The following is a 17870-nucleotide window of genomic DNA, read 5'->3' on the forward strand; positions in this document are numbered from 1 at the left end:
ATGTTAAAATGTGATTTTGTCACGCCACTTCCTGGGAGTGGCATCGAATAAGTACATTTAGCGACTCAACCAATCAACAATTAGCACGTGCGGAGACAAATACTTATAACCAGTCAGAATTGCACACGTAACAATCAAAGGTTCTTTTTTTTATATCTGTTTTAGTTAAATTGGTCTCACGCCCATAGTTGGATAGAAAGCATATCATTTGTTATTGTCGCGGGGCGGCGCCCAGCGACTGCGCCGCACGTTACTTGAATGATTTTCAGGATATTTTACGTTGTGTTAAAACTAAATAAGCAAACATAAAACGCATAGAAACAATAAATTTGACTTTGTCTACGTTTATGGTATTCCGTTATTCACAAAATATGCGACACACTTACAAAAAAAAAGAATTTAACCACAATGGATGCAAAGTTTTTACATAAATTGTTAAACAAGACTATCAGCATATATGTGAACCAGAGATTCTTATATTTGTTGTTCTCACTATTTACATTATACATTTTAGTTTCATATTGTTATTTAAAAACGACAGCAGTTAACGTAACGAATTCATGACGTCTGTTGACAACTTTGAACGACGCACGTTGATTAAGTTTTGTCACTCATTGGGCTACATACCGATCGAAATGTTTACAGAAATTGAAAAGTCGAAACAATTCAACTGTTCAATATCCTTGGTATTCAAAAGGCACGATAGATTTAAAAAAGGAACGTGGATCGGTAGAAGATTATGACCGAAGTGGTAGGCCGGCGTAAGGTAAACAAACCATGACGGACAAAGTTAGACACTTGATTAAAAGAGATAGGCGTTTAACGGTGTGATATATCGCGGAAGAGCTTGGAATTGGCACTTCAAAGGTTTACAGAATATTAACCGAGGATTTCAAAATGCGCAGGGTTAGTGCTCTATGGGTTCCAAAACATCTCTCTGAAGAAGAAAGAGTGAAAAGCATAAAGTGCTCAGAAGAGTTTTTCAGAAGATGCCATGAAGAAGGAGAACGCTTTTTGGACCATAGTGTCACACTCGATGAGACGTGTTTATGGCACTATGATCCGGAGACGAAAGCACAATCCTCAGTGTGGAAAACAGCAGCAAGTCATCCGCCGAAGAAAGCTCGGGTCATGAAATCTGGTGGAAAACATATGTTTATCTTCTTCGTGGATAGACGGGGAATGTTGCTCATCCACCAGGTGCCAAATGGTCAGACGATAAATGCTACATATAATCAAACGGTAATGAAAAATTCGTTATTTAAGTATGTATTGTTATTTTGACAATTATGTTATTGCTTGAAATTATTCGTATTCGAAATAGAAAATAAAATAAGTACAATTTAAAAAAGATACATGAAACTTAAAATTCTTAGATTTGTCTACTGCAGGTAATTCGCCGCGATTTCATGAATGCTCTTAGGAAAAAAGAGACAATGCACCCGCGCACAAAGCCCAGTCAACGGAACTTTAGATAGATGTAATTGGGTTTCAGCGCCTCAGCCATCCTCCTTACAGCCCGGATTTGGCCCCTATGGACTTCCGCGTCTTCCCGGAAGTGAAATCACAGGTGCGCGGTATTCGCTTTGCAAGTAAACAGGAACTTACAGTTGCAGCACAGAGAATCGTGTCGTTTTTTGACGCTGACTGGTATAGAGACACTTTTGACAAGTGCATTTCCCTACACATAAAGTGCATTCGCGTTGGAGGTGATTATGTGGAAAAGATTTGACAGTTTTTAACTTCATAACGTCATTGACGTTAAACAGAAACGTTACACTAGCGTCGGTATGCGCATTCTGCACATGTTTAAATATCTTTAATATATGTATTGTTTAATGTATTTCTATTATATTTGGAGAGTAGATTTGGAAAAGACGAAATATTCTTATCATGCAATTTGTCTATCCATTTATGTTACCGAATGAAAATTATAGCGAAAATCTTCGAACTTTTGGAAAACACATCGTACAATTATTTCAGAATTTATTTGTTGTTTAAATTACAAAGCATCGATCAAGATCATGCTTCAGCACAATGGCCAAAAATACGAAAACGCACGCATGATATTATGCTCATATCCGAGATTACCGCCATTTTGACGTCTGCTTTAAATCGCTACATGTAGTGATAAGGACGAAAATGCTGACATATTTATTGAGTTGTAAAAGGAAATCCTTTGCAATAAAATAGTATGGATAGAGTTTATAAACCTGTTTACAATATTCTAGTTATTTTTTAATTATAGTAAATGTATGTCGGTACCTAAAAACATGAACATTTTGTGTTGCTGTTCATTTAGACCAAGGTTTACAACATCAAATAGTGGATGAAGGTCAGTTAACGATATACTGAATTTAATGAACGCTCACAGTTGAAGTTGTTTGTCTTTTTAATTAAAGTTACTTATCAAAATTCTTGTATTTATTCAGCCTGTTCAATGAGTTAATTGAATCATGTTTGCTCATGATTTGCTCATATTTCTGCGTTTAAAAGTCGGCTTCAACTAAATCATATCGTTTAACAAATTCCACACACGTACGTTTACTAACAACACATGCACACAGCCAAGTGTCCGACAGCAATTTCCATCCACGCAGAAGTTTACGTCATGTGTTACTGTATTGTCGATTTCCGCGTAATTTCTTGTAATGTATCTAAACAACACTATTAACGCATAATGTTATTTAGCTATAAACAATATTTTTTATAATTGTTATAACAGTCATCAATTCCATCCGGTTTTAATGACATCGTTAAATGCTTTGGTAATTCTATACAAATTAAAATCAAAATGTCATTTATTTCATCTGCAGAATCAAATGTTTTCCTTTGTTTTCAAGTAATACAATTTTTTCATTTCTGTTATTTGAATTTTCGAATACAATGTCTATGGAAGATGCATGCTTGAGTTCTTTTTAAAATATAAACAGCATTGTATATGCAGGTATGTGGATCAATTTGACATTCAATCTGCATGATTATAACACGTATTTAATGGTCGCGTAATGTATTTAAATTCATAATTGTATTGATTGTTTATTTAAGAGTGTACAAAGATTCGTATTAAATGTTCTGGGTTTTTTTCATTACAATGTTGAATTTCTGGAAATACTTATCGGTAAATGATACTGTTAATATGTTGGGATTCAGGTCCGACGGCAATTATGTATAAACAGTGGTTGTTTTACCAATCTGTGTATGTTTGGTGACTAGTAAATATTTAATAAGATCTATATGATCAAAAGAGAACCGAGACTAAAGTGAATCATATAACCTTTTAAAAACAATTGTTTATTATATTGTTAGTGTTTTTGGCAAAATCATATTTAAAGGAATTTCTAGCTTTTCTATCAACGTGTTTGAAACAAAAAATAATAATCTTATTGTACATTTTTTTCCGAAAACACAATATAATAGTGTTCGCATAACAAGCAATTAAGTTAATTTCAACTTAAAAATAGTTATTAATAATAAAATGGAGTGTATATTTATTTACGTTTTTGTACATTAGTAGTTAAAGAAAACAGTATTTGCAAATCAACATTGATTTAGACAATTCCAGTTTAATTGTGACTGAAAAACAGAAACACCATACAAAACGATTTATACATAGACACTGTTCTTTCATGGCAAAAGGATTTAACTCATTATATATCTTAGGAGCAAGCTTGTCAAGTTATTGTAATATATCGATCTAATTATTCCTACATGTTACGAGGTAAATATAAATATGCCTTTATTAGTGAATAGCATTCAGTTAACTCTTGTCATAACGCATTATTGATTTTGTGTTTAACCTCTTAACATTTTTCCCAATGCAAAAGGAAATGACCACCCAACTGTGTTCATATACGCCAAATTAACCACCAGTTATACTCTGCACAGAAAGCGTACTATCTGTTTTCGGAAATATGTTCATTCTCCATCAAAATGGTACATTTTACAAACTTCGACACAAGAAAAACAAGTATACATTAAATATTCACATTCATGGGTAAAACACCGTTTTTGAAACATTTATCTAAATCTTACAATAATCACTATATGAGCGCAATAGACGCACACAAAATGTAAATATAAATAAGTAAATTGTTATGAAAATGACTATTTAAAATGTTGTTGTTAAGACACAAGTGTTTACATTTACTGCAAAAAATACAGTTGTACTATATTATATGTTCGGACATATATCTATAGTACTTCATTATATTGACCACTCTTTTTTTAAGAACCAATAGTTAAATCATGTAGCATAAACCTTATTACGATTGCACAAATATTGTAGAAGTACTGAATAAGCAATTTGGTTTATTGTTTGCGTTTATGGACATCGTCTGTTCAATTATCGAAGCTCTATAGCAAGCGATATGGATGTAAGACGAAACGCGGCATTTTCAATTTTTAACTCAGGATTTCTAGCCCTCATTTAATTAATAGCATCCACTTATTCACAAAGCTAATTGCAAAAACGCGTTCGCGAAAATACAAAATTTACAAAATCAAATAAATAATTTACAGAATTCTAATTGAACGTGCCTGTTTCCGTTGCATTTTTTAAAGTATTACGTTTGTTATTTACATAACAAATTATATAACCGCCCGTATAGTCGATAAATAAACTACCGAATTCGTTCGCGTTTAAACAAAAAGCATAATATGATGTTCGTTTGTCTTAAAGTTCACACTATTAGCCTTAAATGTCATCAATTTAAGTTGTATGTATTTTGAAACTAATGGGGTGAAAAGATAACACTGTAAACACAAGCAATTTTATTATGATCAATTCAACAAACACCTCAACTTTCCTTTAAGAATATTCAAACTGACAAATGTTAAAATACAGCAAAAATAGCACACTGAATAATACTACTAATGGATAATATTGGGAGTAAAAGAATACTGAGCATGATAGAGAGACAAGAGACAATAACTTGTGTAGATTAAATAGTATATACATTACTATGTTAACGTAACATTGTCACGTGCAATGTGGCAGCCATTTGTATTAATTTATGCTAACAAATAATACAAGTATTGTATCTATTATCACCAATGATGCGTATTAATCAACGAAAAAGAAATATATTCTTGAAAAAAATAATATAAAACACATGTCATGCTTTATGATATCAAACAATAGGAATGTTAAACAAGTAACACACCCCTATCGTGTATGGCACACGCATGTTGAGCAAATTCGTTTGACAAAAGCAACAACAATACTTCGTCTTGAAGAAATTAATTCGTGGTTATGACCCACATTGCACACAATATATTTGAAGCTTTAAACGCGTTTGTCCTTTTCTATAAACACTGCTGACAAATATATGCAATTTAAATATAAACATGGCAAAGCGCTTGAAAGAGCACTGATCAGCACTTTGCAAATCGTCTCAGCATACCATGCACAATACTTAAAGTGATTCTTTCATAATTTAATTGCAATCAGTGAATACTCATATAAACTTAATTGTTTTCTCAACCTATCTTACGCTGTCTCATATTTACTCCAGTTGCTTCCAAATAGTGGTGGTTCTCCTAACGTCCAAGGCTGTTTTCTAGAGCATGTCATGCGAAGGTGCTGATATAGCTAAAACCTTTACTCTAAATGTGTGGCACATCTTGCAAGACATGAGTGTGTTTATATTTATTAGGTCACATTAAAAAAAATTGCAAATGTGCGATCCGTTTCGTATTTCTGCATGATAACGTTACAGTTACGGAATGATAAAGATAAATTGCGTTTACAAGCAAAACTGTTGTTTTTTTAAATCACAGTGTAGTCAATGAGTCAATTAAGGTAGTGCACCTCTAATGATTTCCCGCGATTTCTTCGAAGGTTGAAGAGCCTACTATTAGGTGCCGTAGCCTAGTGGTTAAGGCGATAGACTAGAAATCTTTTGGGATATTCCCGCGCAGGTTCGAATCCTGCCGACGACGTATACTTTTTTGCGACGCGTTTTATTTATTTTCTAACGTAATTTGATTTAATATGGCATATAAGCTATATTTATTGTTAAATATGTTGCAATTTTTATGCACATTTTTCAATTATTAAAATTAAAACAACGTTATGGCGAAATTGGGTGATTTACTGTTGAAAATACGAACCATGCATGTTGCATTTTTATTTTTATTTCAAAAAGTAAACGGTAAATCTGTCTAGTTCTTGGTATTTTTGCTGTATATAGTGTTTCTGTAAAAACTAAGTTTAAAATATGACTTAAATGATACTATTTTGAATTTTATGACACTTTGTTTTTAACCGACCCAATTTTTACTTGGCTGAAATCACTTACATTTCATGGTGCTCTTCCATAGATAAAAAATTGTAAAAAATAAATGTCTGTAAAAGAATACTTATTTCATCTTGTTTAAACTTTAAACACCTTTACAGCATCTGTACACACCAACTGCATGCCCATATTTGGAAATTTGAATGAATTATGGAACTTTTATATACCCCAGGGGTGAAAATAAATTGGACAAAAGCCGAGCGTGGGGGTGGTTTTGAAAAAATCGGTATATTTTTTTAAAAAGCATGGAAAGCCTACTTACAAATTTGCATGTAGTTCAGTGAAATGATGCTGATTAAGAAAATAATTAATTAGATTATATTTGGATATGTGCCCATTAGAGGTGCACTACCTTAAGCTCATTCGCACCATTGTATTTTCATGTAGATTAAGAATCCAAATCACCAGCATTAATACTGCTTACACTGGATATCACGAATTGTCAGTGAATATCTCAATACCGTATTATGTGAACATCAGTACTCACAAATCAAGTTCCAATTTTGTGTATGAATACTGTTACGGACACCCTACTGGTCTGGAGAAGCCATTAACAACGGTTCTCGACTTTGTGACTCGAAATGAGGCCTGAACTCGGCTGCGGATGACGGGGACGGGGAATGAAGCGTATTATCGATCTCTTGATTGTCTGCGTCGTATGATGATGACTTGGCCAACGTTGAAGCGTCCTTGAAACTTTCCGCCATTGCAAAGTGACAGAGTCCCACGGGAGCGTTCAGCACCTCGTCATCCTTAAAACAATAAAATGCTGGTAATGAGAAACACTTTTAGATGAATTAACAATGCTATAATGATTTGTGTGCTTATAAATCTTAAACACACTTATTACACCAGTAGCAACAATGGTTTGAGTGCGTATTTAAGTTTTTTTCACAATACAGATTTATTTGAAAGCTAAATCATGTATGTAACATGCAGTAACGTATGTCTTTTGGTTTGTCCCATATTCCATGTTTCAGCTATATTGTGTTGACTTATATGTATAACCCAGGTATAGTAAATAACATGTCATTTATATTTACACCTTATTTCAACATGAACTTTTCATTAAACGAAACAATGGTCGTGCTTATTTAGATACGCACACTTCTTTTTGAGCCCAAGATGAATCGCAACAAACGAAACGTATACATTCATATTGATCGACTAGCGAGACATAAAATAAAGAAATATCGCGATAATGCTTTTTATTTTAAATAAATATGATGGTTCTGGCAGACTAAAGGTCATAAATACGCGTATCATGATCTTTTATCAATACGACATAATCGTTGAGACTAGGAAGGCCTGTTTTCGCGTAAAAGAAAAAGCTTTTGACAATTGTTTCAATCTTAGAAAAACAAATGAAAAAGCGTCCATGGTGTAATAAGTTATTGTTTGTATAGCATATTAAACACTGAAGACAGATTAATCGGCATCTATTAGCATTCAACTTGTAATTAAAACTTATAATTAGTTGATAATAACACAAACAATATAAACAAAAGTATGTAAAAATTTACATTAACATACAAAAATAAGGACACATTCAACAAAGATGAATTAGGGTCCGACTGTCAGTCAGTACAGGGTATGGGGCTTACATAAATAATGTTGTTTTAGCGAATACAAATTACGTTCTGACTTATGCTGATACAATACTTCAATCGTTAAATTTTGCCGTCACAAAGATTCATTTGAGCAGCTGACAAACTGAAATGTTAAATTTTAAATGTTTGGAAATTGTATGCAAAATATTGTTTAAGTACAAATCACGAAAAACAGACTTATAACTATTAATTATGTTATACACATATTTTGATGAAAAACATAAAAAAAACAACAAGAGATGTGTTTGTCAGAAACACAATGCGTCCTAATGCGCCGCTTTGAATATTTTTTTTACCTTTGACTTTGAAGGATGAACTTGACCTTTCACCACTCAAAACTGTGCAGCTCTATTAGATACACATGCATGCCAAATATCAAGTCGCTATGTTCAATATTGCAAAAGTTATGAAGAAGGTTAAAGTTTTGGTTGAAGTTTTGGGACACACACAGACACATACAATGACAGACAGGCCAAAAACAATATACCTCCGATCTTTCGATCCGAGGGCATAATTAAGTTACCAAAGCGACTATATACTATATATGGCTATTTAAATCTATTTTAAACAAACATAAATATACTGACTTTTTTCACGAGCCTTTATGTCAGTATGCTGTTGTGTCGAAATCAATGATTTCAGTGTATGGGGAGGTTTACGAGTGTTTTCATTTGTAAAATGACGAACACTACGCATTTTTTAAAACTTACATTTATTATAACACGTTCATTGTATGAATAAATTGCAGCTTCTTTAACACAAGTAAACGTCCCGTTTTAGTTAAGTGTTATTGAGCGTAGCCTTTTAGTTTATCGTTTATTATAAAGTGTTGCAAGAACCATCCTTAGACAATATCCGTCATTATTATACCGAAACAAACGAAACGTTATGTACGAAGTTGATATTTTCCAATAAATAATAATGCTGTTAGTCTGCTACTGCATGTTTTTTGCACTCTATCAGAAAACTCAAACTAAAATTTTTAATTAATATGAAATGAATATCAACAAAATTCCTTTTCATTTTCAAATATGTCATCAGAAAAACTATTTACAAGATTATCGCTCTGCATCTCATGGTTGGGCGTTTATTCATGGAACGTATACTATATTATATTTTTTATGACATAAACTAATAAAAACTATATTAGATCGCGATGATGTCCGAGAATGTTTAGTTTCCTGATGTGTGTTCTTAATAGATAGAAAAGAATCGGGTGACCAAAATATGTTTGTGTCGTTTATTATCATCGTTACGTTTTATTGTTTGATCATTAAGTAACACAAACAATCAATTTTAACTTCAAACGTTTTTTTTTTGTTATAGGCCATTGTAGTTTTAGACATCTCGTTTTATAACTATAAAGAATTACCTGAAGGCACATATCCAAAAGCTCAATTATTTCTGAAAACGTCGGTCGAATATCGGCTATAGAGTTCCAACAGAGAATCATGATCTTGTTTCTGAAAATTGTTAACAATAAATACAGAGAGAAAGGCATGGACTTAAGATATCATAACATTACCACTTAAAGCAATTGCACGTGATTGCTAGCGAAAAATAACAAATATGCTTTGAAATAACGTAAAAAAAATCATATAAGAATATGCTTACGATAGTTTTTTTTATAAATTGCAAACGAATCAGCTACACTATATTATTCGTTTTTAAATCTTAGTAATTTTTTCGACATATTCTACATTAATAGGTAATTGTTTTGTTAATACGAGTTTGATCTAAATATGTTTATAAATAGTATCTTAATCTATATTTAGGCCAAATACTAACAGTCGAGCTGGGCATTTCTCTGGCGGATCCAGGCGGCCACCAGACGACACAAATTGCATGACATCACTGTTCGTCTGCCCAGGATATGGCATGTATCCCAACGTAAACATCTCCCACAGCAAAACACCGAATGACCTTGAAACAAAAGTATAACGGTGCCTGAGTAGACTCAATTAGTGTATGATGGCTCATTAAAAGCCAATACGAAATAAAAACATTCACATCCAGAAATACTATTATAATACAATGTTGTTGAAAGCATTTATGTATGAGGTACAGTTTAATTGAAAAGATTTACTTCCGTGATATTAAAACATTATTTGATGAAAATAGCAAGAAGGCGTAATCTTGTATTGTAGCTCTTATCATTCTTAAAACACCTTACCAAACATCCGTTTTTGTGGTGAAAACGCCATCCAGAAACGCCTCGGGAGGCATCCATTTTATCGGAAGCATTGTCTTTCCACTTTTTCGATAGTAGTCGGCACTTCAACAGCAAACGACAAAATGGTAATACACTTGCAGTTAGGTTTCTCTACTCAGAATATCAAGGTATCGAGGTTTTTAATATATTTCAGATACAATCATATTGGCAATCTAGGTTTTTCACCAGTTGCAATTGTGTGTGTACAAAAAATCACAGTAGATACGTTGTGTACTTAATACCTGTAGATATCTCTAGACATTCCGAAGTCTGCTATTTTTGCAATACGACCTTCTCCACGTGTTGTTAACAAGCAGTTTCTTGCCGCTATATCTCTGTGCAAAAGACATCAAACAATGTTAGTACTATCATGCCTCTTATATAATTGTAATTGTTATTTAGTGCAGTATAACTTTCACAATAATTGCAACAATTTGCGTTGTTTTGATTTCCAACCTGTGTACGAAGTGTTTTTCTTCTAGATGACGACATCCGTTAGCGACATCTAACGAAAGATGGACGAGTTCCTTCATACTAAGGAAGTAATGTTGGTCCTGAAAGTTAAGTCAATTTAATGTTCAATTTTTATTTTCAAAAACAACACATATTTCTTAGTAAAAACGTAATCTTTAAGGTAACGCAAACGTACACAAACACGTTTTTATGTATACTGTTAAACTGTCATTTATAGTAATATACTTGCATCCTAGTAAAAATATCATACGGTTATTATTCCTTCTACACTATTAATGTTTGTTCACATATTACCGGTAAAAATAAACAAAGATTCAAATAAATATGAAATCATATGTCGCAAATTTTAATCGCAAACAAATATTTATATACAAAAACCTGTTTACGCGTAACAATAACTCACCGTTTTTGGCCTAGAGTCCCTAAGGAATGTTTTGAGATCACCCCCTTCTAGGAGTTCTAGAATGATATACCTTGGGTGTTCCTCAAAGCAAACCCCTAGGCACTTCACCACGTTCTTGTGCATAAACTTGCTGCGATAAATAGAATGAAGAAAATGCTAGTTTGTATTACATTCCAGTATATAAACGGTAAGGTGCATTGTTAACAAAGCATTTCAAACATCTATACATATACTAGTAATTCAAAATTGCTTTGATATCGTAAATTGTAACACAGCATACGGCGATTTTTATTTTTGCTCACATTGATGACCCGGAAAAAAACTATATTTAAACTTGTAAAAAGTTGTGTACGCGGATCGTTCTACATGCTGCTAAAGTATTACCAATCTCATAAGGTCTACCTTATAATCACAGCTTCCATCATAAAATCTGTTTCCGCTTGTTGGGTACTCAATGCTGGCAGCGTCTATAACGAAACATATTTTACCAAATATGATCTATACATTTAATTACTTTGAAAATAAACAAATAGAAACATATAGAATACCTTTTAAATGTTAAAAATAAATAAAAAATTAACCATGTCTTAAACGATGCAATACGAGATTCATATCGACCAATATGTTACATAGCATGATTTATTTATTTAAGTTACTAACACACGTGTATTTTATATACTAAAGTCATGTAAGTAACTATTTTGCTACCATACATAAACACGTACTGTACTCAGCATGTGAATAGTTCTCGGTCAGTATACCTGGAAACTTGTTATTGTTAATAGCAATACTGTATTTGTGATACATCTGGAAAAAGTCTCTACATATTCACACTTTTCCCGTACCCATCGTTCGGTAAAGTAGAAGTTAGGTTTGCCTGAAGAGTTTTCCAACATTAAAGTTTTTAAATGCAAATCGTTACAAATGAAATAGTGATGAGTAAAATATGCCAAATAGTTCTTCATACAAACTGATCATGTTTCAGAATAAACGGAATTAAGTAAAATGCCAAGGAGCTTTGCATTTCGACGCAGAAATTATGACAGGCATAATACATATGCCAAAAAAAAATCGACACTACTTTTAACTAAAGTATGCTTTGCTGACGCTAATATATGCTGCATTAGTTTATTATTAAATATATAAGGTATTGGTGTCTTGTAAAATATAATACCTCGTACAGGGCATTAAAATGTTAATGCATACTGTTGTTGTTAATTTCTATACCTTAAATAAGACGGTTCAACCTCTTCCGTATTAATAAGAGAAATAGATAAATTTGTAAAACAAAGTTGTATATTTTGTTCCACCAAGCAAATTATCAAATCCTTTTGTCCCCATTATTTCAGCTTATACTAATGGATAATCTGTAGCAAAATAAACTATACAAGATTCTAAATAAAGTAATAAAAAATCAGTAAAAGCAAAGTGGCCTACTAAACTCAACGCCCACATAAAAAAAAAACAAAGCATTGAATTGCATCATTGAGCAACCCTTTTTAATAACAAAAGCTGTAAGGGTTCAGTGGTTGCAAAACATAATAATTCCCAGGATACTTGGCACAAAATGTCTTTTGAAAAGTACGGTTTATCCATTATCTTCGTTTTGCGAACAACCTGATGAGCATTTCGAACATTTATTCTAGGATTGTCATCTATCTAAAGCAATTATTGCTGAAATGTTACCAGGAAAATCTTCTCATTACATTAAAATCCTTTGAAATTTTAACGCAGTCTGATAATGCCATAAATAATTTTATTTTGTTTACTAAGTTATACTTATAAACACATGTTAAATGAATACATGCATTCCTAGCATAGCATGAGACAAGAAATATATAAAGTTAGAATATGATAATATGAGAAAAATACCACATTAATAAAACAATTAAGAATCATTTGATCGTGAATGACAACTTTTTAATACAATTGTCTCAAACACTAAAATTTAGTAGGTGATTGTGGTAGTTATTGTTTTGCTTTAATAACTTTTTATAAAGGCTATTTAAAGAGTACTATCACCTAATCACAATAAAATTTAGAGTCTTCGTGTCATAATTATAAGCACGTATTATTGTTTCTCTATGTATTTGCTATCAGGTATTATAATGAATACATCATTGTTTGTCTTAACCCACTGAACAATTTACATGTCTGTATAATTGTATGCACCTTTTAATGTTTGTTTCTATGCCGTATTCATCTGAAAGTACACTTAAAATATCCTTCTTTTTTCTATTCACACTGGCAAATGTATTATGTTTAAATTAAAATCCCTCACAATTTCAACACACAGTTCTATGCATTAGATAGCAAACCTAAGAAGTGTTGCATTTATTATTTTGAACATATCTGATTTCCAAAATTTCACACTTAGTTTCACATAAAAATGGAATACACATATAAACATAATGATATAATACTAATAGTCGAAATAATAATGAATATGTTTGAATTCAATAATGACACAGTATCAAATATAAATAATGGCGCTTACCACTGGCAACAGGTTACTTACTTTCACTGCAACTGATAATTCACTGACGTTAGCACACATGTTTTTCAATGTCCCTTCGTACACTTCTCCAAAGGCGCCTTGCCCAAGTAGTCTTAAATAACATAACAGAGCATTCCAAAAGTTGATATACGTGTACTCTCCTAATTGATACATTTTTTGAATGTATATATATAATGATTTTATTGCTTATCTTCGAACGTATTGACTTTATGTACCTCAATTTGATCATGTATACCTCGTAATTACTACACTTTATTATCATGTCAAAATATTTGAATTGAAAGTGTTTTTAAATGTAACGACTGAATGGACAGGGGTTTTAAATGTTACGACTTCTTGAGAACAAATGCCTATGTCTTTAAATGTTAATCTCAAAGTCAAAACTCTGGCTCTTATGTAACATAATAGCTTGCTCACCACCTTAACGACGAATACTTGAATACTAGCACATGTAAGTTTGGTATAACATATGTTTTCCTCAATATGTTATTATAAAAAAGAAAATATATATGGACTGATTATATGATGCAGATATTGCATCATAATTACTGATAATTATTTGTACCCCGTATTTCAGTAAAGAATTACCAATACATAACATGTAAAAGTTATTGCCAATAAGCTTAATTGTTGTTTTTACCAATACACGTATTGGTTCAATTTAATCGGGCGATAGGCAATAAAAACACGAATGTCAATAACAATTCAGTATTTTGCTTGAAAATAAAAAAAGAGAAATAAATTACAAATATAGAAACAGCATAATATCGTATTCTCCCACAGCACGACTCATTAAAGCACAATGTTACTTGATGACTATTTCAATCGCCACTTTACCGTATCAATTTCAGTTTATTTCTCGGAATCTCCCTCAGCTGCTGCTCGGGATATTTGGCAGTAATGAAGTCGTAATTTGGATTAAGTTCCGTGACGGCACAACGAAGCTGCATATCAAAATTGGCCGCCTGAACGGCTGAGCTTGCGGGATTATTTTCATCCGAGGGGGTCGTCACCATTTCTAGGTGAGAGTTTTGTTCGCAGTGTGCTTTCCGTTGTCGAAATGCTGCAATTAATGTTTAACAATAAACGGGGCAACTCTGTGTTTCGATGTCATGATATTAGTTATAACTTATTGCACAGTCCAAGATTGGTAATCACTTAAGGTTCATCCAAGCAAAATTTCAGCACATTACTTCGATCAAAACTCACTTCTATAATCAACGGAATATTTTACAAATAGCTTATATATAATATATTCTGCAAAACATATTATGAAATTGACGTTCTGTGTGTGAAAAAAAAACATTTGAATTTACAATTTGATGTATTAGAGAAACACTTGATATAAACATTAAACACCACCTAATCAGAGAAAAATAAAGCGTAGACATAAACAAAACAAGAAACAAAACATCGGACATTGCCAAGCTAGATACGCTGCATATATTCATGTGTGTGGTAGTATGGTTGTGACAATGGTATCTTGGACATACATATTCAATATTAATACTTACAGAAACAGAGAAAGGCAGCGCACAAAATGAAAGAAATTGCGATGCCAGACACTGTGATGACCGCAATGTAGACTGTCCCGATCTTTCCATTATTTTCGGAAATATACACGGTTGCCCCAGGAACTGTCGTATTGTCTAAAAATATCAATATTTAAAATTAGATTGCACTATTTTACCGTATTGAATGCATGATTGGAAAAAAACTTTGCCAGTATAACAATCAGCGATTTTGAGTTCTAGCTTTTGATCCTAAAACTATCCTAAAATGTAATCCAACTTCTCAAACCTAAGACACAAAACTAGTTTTAAGAAATGTGTTTGCAATTAACCCAGCATGAATAAAAATCACAATGCATTTAAATTAATACACATATAACCAGCACGATAATAGGTTATCGAATTGATTCTGTACAAGGTAAAGCCCGTGATCCGACTAAAGAAAAACAAGTATGTATATTAAGTTCGTGCCAATAGTTGACTGTTTATATTAAAATCTAAACGAACAATTTCGAATATGTAAGATAAAATGAAATACTTTTTATTGACATAAACACAATGCACTTTCAAAATAACTGATATAAAGAATTTATGTGGAGGTAAGTATGTGCTAAGGTGTGCATGCCCGCAAAGACAAACATATCAGTCAGTTTGTAGTTCTAAAAGCGCAGACAATACGAATACTGCCTTTAAGTTTTCCTTTCGTAGAATCCGATGTGGACGTCTCATTAGGGGCCTTGACACTTGATGGAGGATTATCTAAAAACAGCCAGCAAATAATAAGACAACGTTAATAAAAATCTGCAGCACGTGTCATTTCATATATTATTAATAAATAGTCTCATACTAATATAGCATTGGCGACAAAATGCTAAACACCAACGAAATTACCTAGAGCATGAAGAATAAAGAAAGATACATTTGCGGATATGCGTAAACTATCGCCCATAATCCTCATTTCCAACTAGCAGGGGCTAAACATTGACGATTTCCGATTAAACTGGATTTGGATTAAGACCTTACTTCATTAAAACAATTCCAAACTATCGGGAAAGTGTCGCCCTGATTTTCCCGTGTGTTTGTCGCGTAATCTCATTTAAAAAAGGAGCTTTCAATTAATCATTGCTGTTTATTGATATGTTTACAGAGTCACATAGCATTGACAGTTTTGTTTTGTTACCTTTTAGAATCTGACAGTGGAATTTAACATCTTTGGTAAATTCCTGAATCGTAATTATTTCGCGATCTTCAGAAATGTCTTTGACAGGATCGGACTGAAAGTCAATGCCTGGAAATGATGAGTTAAAACACATTTTAGAACATCGATCTTTTAAGAACTGATACAGCAAGCAGTACATACACTTAAATATGGTATATATGAACCTCATTATAAATTAAATTCATAAATCCAAGTAGATATCAGTTATATGTTAGTTACTCATTATTCAACTTTACCATCCGTATAGTAAAATGCAATTTTACAAAAATGTAAAGAATTTGACGTAAAGAAAGTGTCATAAATTTAACTCTCATGAAACATATAATATGAGACCACAACAAGTGTTATTTGTTTATAATCTTTGTTCGTATAAATCAAAAATAAAGTAGAATCGGAGTAGTAGTACGCTATGCATCGCACACGTAAGTTTTAGATAACAAAAATATTACCAAAGCAACCAGGGCTTAACGATAAGTCGTCTATGGCAATGTCACCTTGATTTTGAAAACCACCAGTTCCTGATATGTGAACTGCATACCTAAGAATGACAATGAATTGTATGTCACAGGTGTGTAACAATGTGCATTAAGACACGTGGGCATACAAATTAACCTAAGACAAAATACGGACAATCAACTATTCTCTTTCAGTGTTTTATCATAATTCATCGTGTTTTTATAGACCATCAAAACAAGCCCAAGACAAATATAATACACAAAAATAAACGTCTTCCTCTTAATACATTTGGAGAACTGAGATAAAATTAACATTTATGTTATAAATATCAAAGTAAAAAAAAATACGAAATCGACTTAGTCCATGTTCAATTTTTTTAATATGCATGTATAAAATTCACAGTAACATTATCAACGTAACCAAAAGTTGGACCATCTTTAAAATACGAGTGGGGAAATTACACTTTAATTGAGGTTCAAATATATATTTCAGAAAGTTTCTGTATCGCCCATAAACATTTTTGTTAATAAACAAGCACTCCATGATCGATAAATATGCCACAAGATACTATTGTGGTTGTATTCAATAAACGTTTATTGTTTTTTGTTCAACGGCAATGTGTGTCGATTGTCTTTTGGTAAGATTAAATAAACCTTTTCTATTACCTCGACGTCATATTTGTAATGGGCACTTCTGCATATAACCAGCTTTTTCCTTGTTGACCTTCTTTGTGCCATACACGAGTTGGTATTCTGTTGTGCACTTGAGGTGAACATAAGTCCAATAGTTTAATTGTCAGTTCGCCAACGGTTCGTCCCATCATGTGGTAGTAAAATCGGAACTTAAATGTGTGGATAAAATATCTTATATTTTGTACACACAATTTTTGACAGCAAAGAAAGCACTTAATATAACATAGTAATACTTGGCGAATCTATTTAACGGAGCCTAAAGCATGTTAAAGTAAGTTAAAACATAATGAATCCAACGTACCATACACCTTGAGTTAGTATTCTTTGGAACTGATGGAAACACTGGGCTTTCAAGCGTCGCCTGATCTAACATGTTCCATTTGCTGGATTCTATATACATATAATAGCCTGAAATAAACAATATAAATATCAAATGCCTGTATAATAAAGATGTTAATAACTAAATGCAACTGATG

The 17870-nt window shown here is 32.4% G+C and overlaps 1 protein-coding gene across 1 annotated transcript; it reads right to left on the minus strand.

Annotated features, from left to right (window-relative positions):
* Positions 1–4898: 4898 nt before the first annotated feature.
* On the minus strand, positions 4899–10180 carry LOC127869311 (leukocyte tyrosine kinase receptor-like). Its single transcript, XM_052411765.1, has 4 exons — positions 10083–10180; positions 9698–9832; positions 9282–9372; positions 4899–7051 (listed from the first exon to the last, which is right to left on the minus strand). The coding sequence occupies exons 1-4, from the start codon at positions 10151–10153 to the stop codon at positions 6830–6832; spliced, it is 519 nt and encodes a 172-aa protein (XP_052267725.1). The 5' UTR covers positions 10154–10180; the 3' UTR covers positions 4899–6829.
* Between the last annotated feature and the right edge of the window lie 7690 nt (positions 10181–17870).

Source organism: Dreissena polymorpha, chromosome 2 (genome assembly GCF_020536995.1).
Source record: "Dreissena polymorpha isolate Duluth1 chromosome 2, UMN_Dpol_1.0, whole genome shotgun sequence".
Taxonomy (NCBI): domain Eukaryota; kingdom Metazoa; phylum Mollusca; class Bivalvia; order Myida; family Dreissenidae; genus Dreissena; species Dreissena polymorpha.